The sequence below is a fragment of the Balaenoptera musculus genome, chromosome 7 (assembly GCF_009873245.2).
Source record: "Balaenoptera musculus isolate JJ_BM4_2016_0621 chromosome 7, mBalMus1.pri.v3, whole genome shotgun sequence".
In the NCBI taxonomy this organism is placed as follows: Eukaryota; Metazoa; Chordata; class Mammalia; order Artiodactyla; family Balaenopteridae; genus Balaenoptera; species Balaenoptera musculus.
The window spans coordinates 8,602,330-8,618,688 of record NC_045791.1 but is presented as its reverse complement, the minus strand read 5'-3'; the positions used below and the strand labels follow the sequence as shown (position 1 = coordinate 8,618,688).

The 16,359-nt window shown below is 40.2% G+C and overlaps 1 protein-coding gene across 1 annotated transcript in view; it reads left to right on the top strand.

Annotated features, from left to right (window-relative positions):
- The window catches only part of CNTNAP5 (contactin associated protein family member 5), an 829,028-nt gene that overhangs the window by 758,658 nt on the left and 54,011 nt on the right, over positions 1 to 16,359 (top strand). The window contains exon 19 of the mRNA XM_036857137.1: positions 364 to 588. Within this exon, the coding sequence (XP_036713032.1) occupies positions 364 to 588 (225 nt within the window). The remainder of the gene's footprint in view (positions 1 to 363; positions 589 to 16,359) is intronic.

Here is a 16,359-nt window from a genome sequence, read left to right as displayed (position 1 = left end):
TATGCCGGAGGCCGGGACATCTCCTCTTTGCTTCTCGAGAAATCAGCCGGGCACGTGGTAGTTATTCCGCAGATATATGTGAAACCGGTCCTACATTTCACAGTGCAAATCTGAGCTCTCTCTTCTAGCCACACAACCTTGTTCAAGGTGCTTAACCCCCGGCAAGCCTCATGTTTTTCATTTGTAAATAGAAATGGTGATTTCTGCCACTTCAAAATTATTGTGGGAAGCATATTCTATAATTCATGTAAAAACTCTCACACAGTGACCGATGCATAGGAAACAATAAACAAGCAATGGTGGCTCTCCTGGAATACTCGACCAAATGTTTTAATGTGTGCTTTCCCCTCTGATATTTTGCAGAGGTTTCTGCTGTCTTTGAGGCTGGCACTTCAGTGACTTACATGTTTCAAGAACCCTACCCGGTGACCAAGAATATAAGCCTCTCTTCCTCAGCGATTTATGCAGATTCAACCCCATCCAAAGAAAACATTGCATTGAGCTTTGTGACAGCCCAGGCACCCAGCCTCCTGCTCTGTATCAACTCTTCTTCTCAGGGCTACCTGGCTGTCCTGCTCTGCAAGAATGGTGAGTTCTGTTGGCATGAAGCCTGATAGAGTGTTATTCTGTGCTGGAGGGCCAGTACATGCCCTCCAGAACTCTGCATAATTTCAACTTAATGTGGTCCCACCTGGGCAGTGTCTTTCCAGATCTCCAGGCCAACCTTTGATTGTGCTTTTCCTTTATGAGTTGCAATTGGTATTCAGGAGCCGTGTCAATTCACTGCTGAAGTCCCGAATACATTGACTTTAATTTACTTCAACTGTGTAGCAGTCATTCTTTATTATTTATTCTGTGCTGGAATCCATTAAGTGTAAAGGAGAAGATCATCAGCGTATCTGAATTTCAGAACGACACTCGTCACATATATCCTGTCGTCTTTGCTGCAGGATCCTTTACTGAGGACTGTTAAAACAACTGGCATAAATGCAGGCTGTATTAATAAAAGCTGACTGCCTAGGTCTTAGAGAGAAGTAGTATGTGTGAGTCATAACCTTGTGAAGTATGGGGCTGGGTGCTGAGAATCAGATTTTGGAAAGAATGTGGACAAAAGGAAATATGTAAAGATTAGAATGACAAAGGGACTAGAACCCAATGAGTACAAGGAGGACCGCTGAAGGACATCAGTTTTGATAGCTGTTCGCAGAAGCCAGGTTTGCTCCTCACCCTACTTAATTCTACCCTGCAGTGATGAGGACAGTTTATGTAGTCACGACCAAGGACACTCAGATCGAACTCCTAGAGAACAGTTGGAACAGGCGAAGAGGGCAGATGTGGACATCCCTCTAGTATGGTCTCAAAGAACACTTTCCTATGATCGAGAATTTCTTTTCCCCTCTTGTAACTTGCTATATAATGAGATGAGTTTGGGCTTTTGAACCATCCACCACAAGGATGGACTATGGAGCTGGGGGGGAGCATACAGGAAGCCGGGGATATACAGTACATACTGTGCCCTCTCTAGACCTTATGTGGAAACTTTAGAAATTTCTCTTGCTCCACTTTTACTTGGGTTTGTTCTTCCTCGTGTCATCTTGTTTTCCAACTAGGTATGAACTAGATAATGAAGAATGATATGTGGGCCTCAAGCAAGGTTCAAAACTGGTGGACCTGTGGGTTGAATCGGGCCTGATTTACAATAATAATAATGGCTAACTCTAAAGGATTCATTCATCCTAAAAGCAACATGGAAGGGAAGAAAAAAAGGAGATAGAGAAACTAGGATAATGAATGGTCATCCAAGACTGTCTGGTCTTGAAAGACTCTGCAAGAGAAAAGGAAAACCTTATGGGTTATTAAGACCTCTTATTGATCAGCAGAACTCTGTATGATTAGGACCATTATAGCAACATGTCAGTTTTTAACTCTTGCCCCTAAAATGTCTCTGTAAGGTCAATACGGCTGGCTGAGGCATGGATTAACTGATTAACCTAGGCCAGCCAGCTAATTCATGACACAGCTAGGGCCAGATTCCAGGTCTCTAGATAGTCAGCCCAGCAATCTTTCCTCTAAACTAGATCATCCTGCTCTGTTGGGACTGGATTATAGTCAGATGGTTACAGAGCACTGAGATGCCAGATTTCCCCGAAAGCACCTTTTGGGTGCGGTTCTGCAGGATCATGCTTATGGTTACAGACTGTGTAACAAAAATAACTATACCAGATTACATATATATTATTCCATATAGTCTATTATAATATAGATATTCAACTCTATGCTGGGCACTATTCTAATTAGTACAGAGCACTTAAGCCTCACAATAATCCTGTGTGATTACTGGTATTAATAGAATCAGTATCTTAGAGTTGTAGAATCTAAGGCATATAGACAGACATTAAATAACTCACTTAGAATCCCACAGCAAGTAAGGAGAGAGCTGGGATTTAGTCTTCCCTCCCCAAGTCTAGTAGGTATTCTTGACCATAAGGGGTAAACTAAGAGTGTTATTTTTTGCAAGACAGCATATTTTAAATAACTTTAATTGGGAAGGCATTCTTTTCTTTTTTTTTAATTGAAGTAGAGTTGATTTACAATATTTTGTTAGTTTCAGGTGTCCAGCAAAGTGATTCACTTATACATACATATATATCTTTTTTTTTCAGATTCTTTTCCCTTATAGCCTATTACAAAATATTGAGTATAGTTCCCTGTGCTATACAGCAGGTCCTTGCTGGTCGGGAAGGCATTCTTGAATTCTGCCTTAACCTTTATTTTCTTATACTCTAAAGCCTCACTTCATTGAAGGCTCTACCTGACCCCATAGGCATTTACATATTGTAAACCCTGGCTAAATGCAGGAAGCAAGGAGATACTTGTGCCTTGTTTCTTGGTTTAAGCTTAGATCTCAGGGCTAGTGTAAAAGTACAGGCCTTGCAGCTCAGTCTAAGATACAGGAAATGGGTGTCCAAGCCGTGGTTAGTAATGGGGTGTCCCCCATCCCCTTACTCAGTCTCAGAGAATCACTATCCCCGCCCACCTCGCCCCACCACGATTGCTCTAGGGACCTCTTGTTGTAGTAGGTAGTGCTGGGGGGCTCAGTGATTGAGGATGCTGGACTTTTCCTACCATCTCTTTCTCCTACAGAGACACAACTAAGATAAGTGCTCATTCACTCATTCTTCTATTGATTCTCTGGGTCATTGATTCTCTGGTCATTAGTCCCCCTGCACAGGATCAGGAGACCGACAAAAGTAAGCAGGATACAGGATACTGTGCTCTCTCAACACAATCAGGAAAAAGAGAGACTCAGACACTACCTTAAACTTTTTGAAAGATAATCTAAATACATGAGGGAATCCAGTTGCCCAGATTTCTCAAGCAATCTAACTAGAAGTTAGATTTTGCCTAACTTTAAGGATGAATCTCCTAGGAATTCAGAGATTACAACGGTAGAGTAAAATGCCTTGTGCAACAGTGAATTCCTTGTCATTGGAGGTCTTCGAATAATAATTGCATGATGATTTGTTGGAGAAACCATAATAAGAATTCCAGCAGTGGATGGCAGAGAAAAATAACCTCTTAGTTTCTTGGCAAGTCTTAGATTTCATGATTCTCTGTTCCCTTCCTGTGTCATCTTACATTTATATTTCTTTCTGCTAGGGCTTTATTTGCAGACTTAGAACTGCTTCTATAAGGAACTAAGAAGTGGTATTCTTTTTTAAAATTTTTTATTTTATGCTGGAGTATAGTTAATTTACAGTGTTGTGTTAGTTTCAGGTGTACAGCAAACTGATTTAGTTACACATACTCATATATCTGTTCTTTTTCAGATTCTTTTCCCATATAAGTTACTACAGAGTATTGAGTATAGTTCCCTGCACTATACAGTAGGTCCTTGTTGTTCATCTATTTTATATATAGTAGTGTGTGTGTGTTAATCCCAGCCTCCCAAGTTATCCCTCCTCCCCGACCTTTCCCCTTTGGTAACCATATGTTTGTTTTCGAAGTCTGTGAGTCTGTTTCTGTTTTATAAATAAGTTCATTTGTATTATTCTTTTAAATTCCACATATAAATGATATCCTATGATATTTGTCTTTCTTTGTCTGACTTCACTTAGTCACAGAGAATAATACCTGTCTCCTTCATAAAGCTGTTATTAAAAAAGATGAGTTAATATGTGCAAAAGTGCTGCTTCTACTAGAAAATACTATATATATGTACACAATTATTATTACTGCAACTTTGTAAATAGTAAGCCCAAATAGTCACTGGCCCAGACTTTTATTATTAGCCTCATTTTGCCCACAGCAATAATACCAATAAAAATGATCTTATTTCTCCCGGAAAAAAAAAAAAAAGAAGAAGTGGTATTCTTACAACTTGTTCCCAGTACATTCATAGTATTAGGTCACTGACCTAATTCTCAGTGAAAAATATGGGGGACACTGAATTGTAAGGAACTAGAAATATTTTTAACACAACTTTGATACATTTCAGTGGAAAATATACCTCTGAAAATATTAATGGAAGTAAAGAATACTTACAGATTGAAAAAAAAAAAGATTAGGAGGGCAAAGACAGTAAAGAGTTAACTTGGGAAAGTCTCTGGAAGGGATTTTTAAAACTTTTGTTATTGAAGTATAGTTGATTTACAATATTGTGTTAGTTTCAGGTGTACAGCAATGGAAGGGATTTTGTAATAAGATTGATTCACACCTCTCTGATGTGGAGGGAAGAGTTTTCTGTTAGCACAGCTTTCTTAACCTTTCTTTGATTTAAGACACCTTTGGGAATCTGGTGGAAATTAAGAGAGGGTTACTCTTAAAAGGAGCCTTTTTTGTTCTCCCCAAGAGGAAGAAAATGCCCACGGCCATATCATACATAAAATGGCTTCAATTTCAGCCCTCTGGGTTAAGAAGCCAGGGTGTGGAGACATGGCTTGCAAATATATTTAATAAGGCGGCCCAGGCTGGAGGAGAAAGAGCAAAGGGATGCAAAGCCGTGCTTGTGAATCTCTCCCTGACAGGGTTTGATCTGGCAGGTTTGGAATTCTTCTTTGTCCTTGATCATTGTTCTTGAATTTTCTCCAATTAGACACTCAGGTTAAGCCACTGCTGTCTTGTCAAATGAAAACAGGTTCTTCCTAAAGGAAGAAAAGGATTTTAATTTCTGGGATGGAAGAACAAAGGCAGAAAGGGAGACATTTTGGGGTCAGAGAGTCCTTAGGAAAGAGAAGGCAATTGTGCTTCAAGAACCTGGGGTTTGGGACCACAGGCAACTACTCAGAGGCACGGCAATTGGAGGAGAAGGGGCCGTTGAAGGAGGAAAATGGTCTAGAGAAGGAGATGAGAATGTTCAAAAGAGACACAACTTTCAGAGCATTTTATTGAGTGATGGCTCTGCCTTCCCCACAGTATGGGGCAGCTCTCCTTCATGCTTGTCATTTAACAAATATTCACAGAGCATGTCATGTGGCAGGCACTATTTCATGTGCGGGAGAGATGGAGATAGACTGGATCCTGTCCTGCCTTTAAGGAATCTAGTCTGGTGACAAAGATAAAAGCAAGTAAGGCAACAATGTATCATCAATACTAGCATAGAGGTCTGTTCCAGGTAGAGTGAGCAAGTCTTTCTGGGAGGGAGGGTCAGAAAATTCTTAATGGAGAGTGACCTTTGAATTAGTCCCTGAAAGATAAGTCAGTGTTCTCTACCTGGATATTATATTTTTTTAATAAAATAAGTTGTTTCTTTGATTGTTCCTTATTTTCTCCTCTTTATTCCCATCACATATGAAATATGATTTTTTTTTTTACCAATCAATTCCCTTTTCGACTCTTTTTATCATCTGTCCTTCTTGGCTCCCTGATGGTAGAAATAAGAAAAAAAATTAAATTTAGAATATGTGATCATTCTAAGACCATCAATCGAGGGTGAAATCACTTGGGTACAAAATTCAAACAGGATTCCCGGTCACCTTCCCTCGTGGCTCCTCAGCTGCCTTCCAGCACCAAATGGTACGTCTGACTTTGCTTCAGCATTTTCTTTTTATCAGTCTTTTTTTTTTTTTTTTTTACCATATATATTCATAAGATGCACTGTCTGCATTTGTGATTGCACATACCTTGGAGGAAATAGTGATGAACCCAGACACTTCGCCTTTGGAACAGACTGACTCAAGGGAGACAGCGATGAAGAGGAATCCAGAGAGGGAGTGTCTTCAAAGTACAATCCTCAACAGCTGTTTTCTCACTGCAGACCTTCAAAGGTTCACGCTGCCCCCATCACTCCCTCTCTGACCCTGGCATATGCTTGAGATCCTCAGAGCCACAGAATCCTGATAAACAGCCTGAGAAAAGCATGCCTCAGAAGGCGTGTCTCCTTGGCCTTACTAAGCCCTGATGACTTTCGTCTCTGGGCTTGTATCAAAAAACACTTTGCTGCTTGGAATTTAAAATTCCCATGTCTTTTGCTAGCGCCCAGACTTTGTTTAGGTTGGTTCATTTCCTACATTTCTTAGCTTTCCAATCATCTCTTGCTCAGGGATACTGGGTCCTGCTGGACTTCTGTCCTTCACTTCACAAGAATATGGCTATGACACAGTGTGACCTTGAGAGGTCACTTTTCCCTCTAGAGGAAGGACAGTGATATGGGCAGAAGGAAATGGCATCCCCAGTATCATCACTCAGTTAGTCCACCAAGCTGAGGGGTGGGCCTGAATGGAGAAATGCAGGCATGATGAGTAAGACTGGATGTCGGTCATCTTTCCTCTTTCTCTACTCCTTGTTGTGGGAGATCCTTTATTTTGTGGTGTGCTCATAGGTCCTTGACGATTCCTGTGGACTGAATCATGTCCTCATCAAACTCATATGTTAAAGCCCTGACTTTATTATGTCTGTATTTATAGTAAGGAGGTAATGAGGTTAAATGAGGTCATAAGAGGGAACCCTGATCTGATAGGGTTAGTGCCATCATAAGAGGAGACACCAGAGCTTGCTCTCTCTGTCCCTCTCTGTATTTCCATATCTGCCATGTAGAAATACAGTGAGAAGGTGGTCGTCTGCAAACCAGGAGAAGAGCCCTCACTAGAGACTGAATTGGCCGGCACCTTGGTTTTGCTGGCCTCCAGGACTGTGAGAAAATAAAGTTCTGTTGTTTGGGTCATTCAGTCTACGGTGTTGTGTTATAGCAGCTCAATCAGGCTAAGACAAAGATCAAATGGGATGATGCAAGAGGATGTGCTTCACAGATTGTAAAGTACAAAACATGGTATATATTTTCTTACTGATGATAATAAAATAATATGAATTATCTGCATGCTTGGGTGATCAGAGCATGCGTATGAAGTGCAGGTTTCAGGATAACTGGGATGCAATTTGAATACAAAGAGAACATAAACATTGCCCATTCCCTGGAGGCAGAGCACCTAATGAGGGGGACATTCTCCCAGGAAGGAGAAAGATGAGATATAGGGTGCCCACCCTGCACATGAGCTGCTGTCAGCAGGCACAGGCAGCAGCTTTTGATGTACAAAAACACGACATGGAAAAAAAATTTTTTTTTATAACCTTAAGAATGGCTTTTTCTCAAATGCCCTCTGAATCAGACCTTTGGGAAACTTGTCTGATGTTTCTAAAATAAGACAGAGAAAGAGGGGGAAAAAAAAAAAGAGCAGGGTATATGCAGAGGACTGATGAACTGTTGAAGAGGTCTGCTCCCTGCAAGGCCAGGCTCAGCAGGACACAGCTGGGGAGACGCAGTTAAGCACTTGGGAAATGCCCCCCTTCAAGCCCAACCCCTCTGGCTATGGAGTAGGCTGGGCAGCATGTGCCAGAGTCAAGGAAACCAAAATAGGGGGACAGCAGCTACTGACTCGGTGTTCCAAGCCCCTGAGAGAAGAGTGGTAATCAAAGACTAGTATGGAAATAAGGTGAACAAAAATAACAAAGTATAATTCAATCTATGAACATCAATTGAATACCTACTGTATTCATTGGCTGGGGCGCCATAACAAAATGTCACAAACTGGATGGCTGCATCTACAGAAATGTATTTTCTCACACTTCTTGAGACCAAACGTCTGAGATCAGTGTGTCAGCAGGGTTGGTGTCTGGTGGGAGCTCTTTCCTTGGGTTGCAGACATCTCTTCTGGAACGAACATTCTTCCTATTCGATCAGAGCTCCACCCTTATAACTTCATTTAACCATAATTACTTCCTTAGAGGTTCCATCTCCAAATACAGCCACACAGAGGGATAGGGCTTCAACATATGAATTCGAGGGGGATACAAACATTCAGTCCCTAATACCTATCATGAGCTGGCTATCCTAGGTGCTGAGAATAGAAACATGAATATCGTGTAGTTGGCTTCCGGGAGATTCTTGAGGTTAGTTTCCATATACAATTGATCTTTGTAATGTTAGCATCTAACAGAGTACCTAGCACATAGTTGGCCTCAGTATTCTTGGACGGAATTCTGTATTTTGAAGCTAGTGGGAGAAGGATGTATATACCTAGTGTGGGAACACCCTCCACGCTCCATGAAAAGACTTGATAGGATTACAGTGGGGCCATATTGGGGGGAGAGGGCAGCTTCTCCCAGGGCATCACAAAAGACACCATAGTGAATAGGCACATGAATATAAATTCTGTTCATTGGGTAGTAATGTCCTCAAAAATGTTCTTCCTGAGATTCTGCTCTGTCCCCTGTAATACACGTGTGAGAGGCAGTGTGTTTGGGCAGTGGGGTTCTGTGCAGCTGGCTTGCTTTGATTTTCTTTTCTGAAGGCCTTTGGGGTCTTCTCACCTTGTACTTTCCCAGTTTAAACAACTCTTCAGAAATGTTCCAGGAATTGAGCAACTGTTCGTTATTGCAACAAGACTGGTTGCTTACAACTGTCATGTGTATGTAGTGTGAGCATCATGAGAAATTATTCATCTGCTTTGTTGGTAAGGAGAGAAAAGGCCTGCCCTCGGTGCCTTGGTTTCTTCATCTGTAAATTTGGGATAATTGCAGCGGTCAAGGGCCTCACAGCAGCGTTGTTAAGGATTAATGAGATCCTGTTTGTAAAGGGTCTTAAGGAACTCAGATGAAAGATGTGGGATAAATACAAAGAAGGGTTATTACAAAACAGACCAAAGAGCTGGCTGGTGACTAAGCCACCTTGATTTTCTTTTTTAAAGCCTGGTGGAGAGAGTTGGGGTGTAGGGGTGCTGAATATTTAGCTTTTGGACTAGAACTCTAATTAGAGGCTTAAGGATTAACAAAGTAGTTGAAGTCTGTGTGAAGAAAGCTTTTCTCAGAAAAAAAGACATGTTTTTATTCTCCTTGGACCACTTGAGCCGCAAATACTTTTATCTCGAGATGTGGAACAAATTTCAGCAGAAGGCCGCAGCCCAGGGCACGTTCAGTGTTCTGTGCTGTTAATTGCCTTCTGTGCAGCAAGTCAGGCTTGGATTATCATGATTGCTCTTAATTTAAAGTTATTGAAAATGTGTTTCCACAATAATAAGTAGCTTGACCTCTTGATGCCTAGAAATGAAGGCTCTGAAAACCGGATCCTCTAGCTAGCACTGCAGTGGGGTTCTAAACCTTCAGGTCCAGTTTAAATTCCCGCCACCACCCACAGGAGACTTCCCTCGACCTCTTAGCTAGAAAACAGTTAATAGCAGCCAATATTATAAAGTGTGTCATGTGTGCCAAGCTGCAGGTTTAGCACTCTGCATATGTTCATTCGTTTAATTCTCACACAATGGCTATGGAGTCAGTGCCAACATTTCCCCTTTTACAGATGAGGATACTTAGGCACAGAAAGGGTAAGTGACTTGTTCAAGTTCGCACAGCTGAGCCAGTGTGGCTGAAAATTGAACTCTGCTAGGCTCACTTTTTATCTTGTAAACTATTCTGCTCTATGCTCTGACCTCTCCTTGTATTGTGTGTACTACTCTCATGGAACCTGTCAGTTTCTCCTTGATGTTTGCGTTAGCGTTCACGTAGTGTGTGTGCTCTGTCAGGAATGCCATGTTCACTTCACAGTGCCTAGCTTATGGAACCCTATTTAAAAGGTGGGCCAGACATGGATGGACCTAGAGATTATCATATTAAGTGAAGTAAGTCACACAGGGAAAGACAAATATCATATGATATTGCTTATATGTGGAAACTAAAAAAAATGATACTAATGAACTTACTAATAAAACAGAAATAGACTCACGGACGTAGAGAATGAACTTATGGTTACAAGAGGAGATGGGGGAGGGATAATTAGGACTTTGGGATTAACATATACACACTACTATATATAGAACAGATAAAAAACAGGACCTACTCTATAGTACAGGGAACTATATTCAATGTCTTGTAATAACTTATAATGGAAAATAATCTGAAAAAGAATATATATACACATATATGTGTATATATATGTATGTATATATGTGTGTGTGTGTATATATATATATATATACATATATATATATAACTGAATCATTTTGCTGTACACTTGAGGCTAACACAACATTGCAAATTAACTATACTTGGATTAAAAATAGTAATTAAAAAAATTAAAAAGGTGGGCCAGACAGAAATGATGGGGCAAAATACGAGTGCTAAAACCCCATTGGAATATTTAGAAAAGCATTGCTAACAAAAGAGGTTGCCAGATATCTCTTATATTTGGCAACTTGCACGGTGGTGCACATTGAAGCACACAGGGCTATCGAGTGGGAAAAAATAGCATTCCTTATTGATGCCAATTTCTGCAATGCAAGTTGCAGGGACTAGCTCAAGCCCCCAGCTCTGAGACTAGCCAACTAAACTTGGCAGTCACTCTCAATTGAAATTTTGAAGTGAAATAGCACATGGGGGAGTGCTCCTTTCTCAGAACAAGTGACTTTACAATGATTAATAGGGCTCAGCAAAAATTTAGGGGTTCAGAAAAGTCACATGTAACAAAGGCATGTTCTTACTTAAACGTGGAGAATGAAGGCACAAAGTTATTGTCACTCTCTTCTTAAACTCCACTGTGACATAAAGAAATTTAAAAATTTTAAGAAGTTGGAGCTCAAAATGACAAAGAGGAGGTATTTGTAATGAGGTGGATGGAGTTAGAGTCTGTCATACAGAGTGAAGTAAGTCAGAAAGAGAAAAACAAATAACAGTATGCTAGCACATATATATGGAATCTAAGGGGGAAAAAAAAAAAAGGCCATGAAGAACCTAGTGGCAAGACGGGAATAAAGACACAGACCTACTAGAGAATGGACTTGAGGATATGGGGAGGGGGAGGGATGAGATGTGACAGGGTGAGAGAGTGGCATGGACATATATACACTACCAAATGTAAAATAGATAGCTAGTGGGAAGCAGCCGCATAGCACAGGGAGATCAGCTCGGTGCTTTGTGACCACCTAGAGGGGTGGGATGGGGAGGGTGGGAGGGAGGGAGATGCAACATATGGGATATGGGAACATATGTATATGTATAACTGATTCACTCTGTTATAAAGCAGAAACTAACACACCATTGTAAAGCAATTATACTTCAATAAAGATGTTTAAAAAAAAATGACAAAGAGGACAAACGAGAGAGCTTAGGATGGGTAAGAAATAACACAAATTTTTGGAAATTGGGCAACAGATGGAGGTGAAAGCTGCCTCTTTTCAGGTCTCTTTGAAGGCATGCTAACGAAAAGGCATCTTGGGAGAGGTTCAGACCTGGGATGGTTTGTGCACCATAGAGGCTGTGCTGAGACATGAAGTTGGGGGAAATAGGGCAGAGTTTGTACAGGGAGCTGTTGACCTTGGACCCACTTTTCTGTGTCCAGCCAGGGAAGCAAATTCCTTCTCCCCTCCATCTCAGGAGACCAGAGACTTATTGTGTAGCTTATAAGAATTGAACCAAAGGGGGGGTCAAAGCTGTGGGGGGCAGGGTTGAGAGAGATGCAGGGTTAAAGGTAGAAATAAAGTGACACTCTGTACACTGGGCACTGCATCACTACCCTTATTTTTTGCCCTCTTCCAAGAGCTCTATAGCGAGGGTTTTCTTTCTCCATGCAAGAGATGGGAAGTTTTTTCCGTGGAAGAACTGAACAGCCCTATTAAAAATATACGTAATAACTAGAATTTTAGAGATGCTCCCACTAAAAAACAAAACAAAACAAAACAAAAACCAGTTTATCCATATCATCACCTGATAGGGAAGCCCATTTGTTGAAAAAGTCAGCCCGTGCACATGGAATCTTCAGTCCAATTTGTAGTGCCGCAGTCATGAGTCTGAACAGATAACAAGCACCATCAGATATTTCCATCAAAGCTCCAAGATGAAGGGTAAAGAGCAGAGTGAACAAACACAGATAATTAAAGAGAACAGGGATAATGCAGGAGGCATAAGAAACACAAAAGACATATCTTCAGAGAAGTGGGAGGATATAAGAATCTAGGAAACAAGAACATGGTGCTTTAAAATAAAACTGGCAAGCCCTAAGAAAGAACTCTCAGAAATGCAACAGAGGAAATTTTTAAAAACCTGGAAAACTGGAAGATAAAATTTGAGAAATGTCCCAGAAAGTTGAGGAAAAACACAAAAAAGCAGCCAGTAGGAGAGCAGAAGAGAAAATCAGAGGGTCAAACGTGATGTTTCAATGTCCAATAGGATTTACAAGAAAGAGAGAATAGATGTGGGGAGAGGCCATTAGCAAAGATGTAATTGAACACACTTTATAGGATAAAAGAAATCTGATATAAAATTTTGCTACCCTACACAGCACTGTGAATAGTAGAAGACATACAAAGGCAAAATCCTAAATCTGCTAAAGACGGAATCTGGAGTCGGACTAGCATATGACTTCTTAACAGAAACACTGGAAGTTCAAAGATAATGGAAACACATATTCATAATTCTAGGGAAAATGGGTTTCAAGCTAGAACTCTATGCTTAGTCTAATGATCAGTCATATATCATATGGAGAAATAAAAACTATTCATACATAAAAGGGAAGACATATCTCACATCATCATTTAAAATTTCCTTAGCACCTTTATTAAGACACTACTTGATATGCATATATTAGTTATGGAATGCTACGTAAGAATCACCCCCAAATTTAGCACCTTAAAACAACAAACATCTATCACCTTACAAAGTTGTATGAGAGAAAGTGGTGAGTGAAAGTGGGAGGAGGGAAGGAGGGGAGAGAGAGAGCGAGAGAGATTGATAGCTACGCAGAAGAAGACTACTTCAGACAGAAATCAAAATCTTTTAGAGCTTTCCCAACTAAAAAATGACAGTTGCCATCTGTGTCGTCAAGGGTGAAGTCACTAGCTACTGCAGTCGCTGACCTTCAACACCCTCTGAAAGGAGTTCAGGAATCAGGAATGAGGAGATCAGGAATGAGGCACTCTGTGCTCTAGGAAAAACTGGCAGAACAAGCCTTCAGAAAGTTAGATATTTTCAGGAGAAGATTTTATCAGCCCAATTCTTGCATCTTCTTATATCTAGAAAAGCACTAAAATTATTATTGGTGACATCTGCTCCTCGTGACTAGCAGCAAGCCTCTGTCAAAACGTGTGCTTGACTGCACATACCTCCTTCACTAAAATCACATATATACTGACCTTCCCCCCTACCTCTTTGACGCAGTTACTCAGAGCTATCTGAGATGCTGTCTCCTGGATGGTTGTCCTCATTTTGCCCCAAATAAAACAACTCACAACTCTCAAATTGTGCATTTTTTTCAGTCAACAGCCTAAACTCAGCAAGGACACCTAGTACCATGTGATGTGGGAGGACACTGCATATGACTCCTGGCAGTGGGTCACTGGGGCCACTGTAGAACCTGCCCACTACAATGTGCTTCACCCAAAGAAAGTAGTGTTTAAAAAAGAAAGGTATGGGATCCAGGAAACAGGTCATCTGCCACAGAACAGGAAGGTAATTTCAGAATACCAGCATGCAGGAGTCCCAGTAAGCAACGAGTGTCGGCCAGTGGTTCTCAACTGGGTGGGATTTTGCCCCCCAGGGAAACTTTGGCACTATTAGGAGACATTTTTAGATATCAAGATGAGAGGTGCTACTGGTATATAGTGGGTAGAAGCCAGGGATGCTGCTAAACATCTTAAAGACTCAGGACAGTAATCCCCTCCACACACATACACACAGAATTATCTGGTCCAAAATATCAGGATCCTTGAGGTTGAGAAAATTTGGCCTTGAACGAGGCATATCGACAGAGGGCTTTAATATGGTGGCTCTTATAGAAAACACACAAGCGATAGGTACCAGCAAAGGCTGATATTTACATCAGACACAACAATATGGATTTTGAAAACCAACCTATCTAAAATAGCAGTACACCTCTATTGGAAGCATGGGGAGGATGCCAGGAGACTGGGTCCAAGAAAGAGAATTCCTCATGGACCAATGTGGGAAGGCAAAATATAATATCTAAAATCCGTAAGTCAAGAACCAGCAATATATTTGCAGCAATATGGATGGACCTGGAGATTATCATACTAAGTGAAGTAAGTCAGACAGAGAAAGACAAATACCATATGATATTGCTTAAATGCAGAATCTAAAAAAAAAAAAAAATGATACGAATGAACTTATTTACAAAACAGAAACAGACTCACAGACTTAGAGAATGAACTTATGGTTACCAGGAGGGAAGGGTGGGCGGGAGGGCTAGTCAGGGAATTTGGGATTGACATGTACACACTGCTATATTTAAAATAGGTAACCAACAAGGACCTACTGTAAAATAAATAAATAAATAGATGATAAAAAATAAAATAAAAAGAACCAGCAATATACTTAATAAGATGAAGTTGAAGGAAAATAACAAGAAAACTAATACAACTAAAATTAACTGCATATGAGGAGGAGGACCTAGAATTAGGAAGGAGTGGGGCAGGGATTGCTTCCTCACTTCTTTCTATGCTATTTGACTTTTAAAATGTGTAATTTTTATGAACAATCATTAAATTCATGAAAAAATCCATTATTTGAATATAAAGAAAGAGATGTACAGTATTGTTAATACAAAAGCTAGCTCTTCTCCCCACCACCAATAAATGCATATAAATAGGTGAAAGATATTGGTGAAGACACCTTACTTAGATGGTTGTCTACACAGCTGCACACATACCCCATTTCCATGTCCTCAGTTAGTGAATCAAGTCCTTCAAGGAAGAAATAGAAGAATAAATGAATGAACTTATTTCACTGGAGACATTTAATATAACAAATGATTCTACTTCCTTAACAGTTAAGCACACTTTATTTAGGACCACTAAGAAGTTGCCTCATTTCCAGATCTCTTTCATGCCTTCACGTTCATGAGCTTAACAAAGCAAATAACACTATTGTATGCTTCTTCTCAGTCTTCCACATGGATACCACATGCCCAGGCTGCCTTTATTTTTTTTTTTACTTTTTAAATGCATTTTATTGTAGTACAGTTGATTTACAATGTTGTGTTAATATCTGCTGTATAGCAAAGTGATTCAGTTTTGTGTGTACATATATATATATATATATATATATATATATATATATATATATATATATATATGTACAAACACATTATTTTTCATATTCTTTCCCCCTATAGTTTATCACAGGATATTGAATATAGCTCCCTGTGCTCTACAGTAGGACCTTGTTGTTTATCCATTCTGTATATAATAGTTTGTATCTGCTAATCCCAAACTCTCAGTCCTTCCCTCCCTCACATCCCCTTCCCCTTGGCAACCACATGTCTGTTCTCTGTGTCTGTGAGTCTGTATCTGTTTCATAGACAAGTTAGTTCGTGTCATATTTTACATTCCACGTGTAAGTGATATGATATTTGTCTTTCTCTGTCTGGCTTACTTCAGTTAGTCTGATAATCTCTAGGTCCATCCATGTTGCTACAAAGAGCATTATGTCATTCTTTTTTTATGGCTGAGTAATATTCCATTGTGTTGGTATATATGTACCACATTTTTTTTATCCATTCATCTGTCAGGCGTTTGGGTTGTTTCGATGTCTTGGCTATTGTAAATAATGCTGCTATGAACATTGTGGTGCATGTATCTTTTCAAATTACAGTTTTCTCCAGATATATGCCCAGGAGTGGGATTGCAGGATCGTATGGCAACTCTATTTTTAGTTTTTTGAGGAACTTCCATACTGTTTTCCATAGTGGCTGCACCAATTTACATTCCCACCCACAGTATAGGAGGGTTCCCTTTTCTCCACACCCTCTCCAGCATTTGTTATCATTTGTTATTTGTGACTTTTTAATGATGGCCATTCTGACCAGCCAGGCTGCCCTTTAAATGTTGGCCTCCTTGTGGTAGTTCTGGCTTTTTTTGGAGG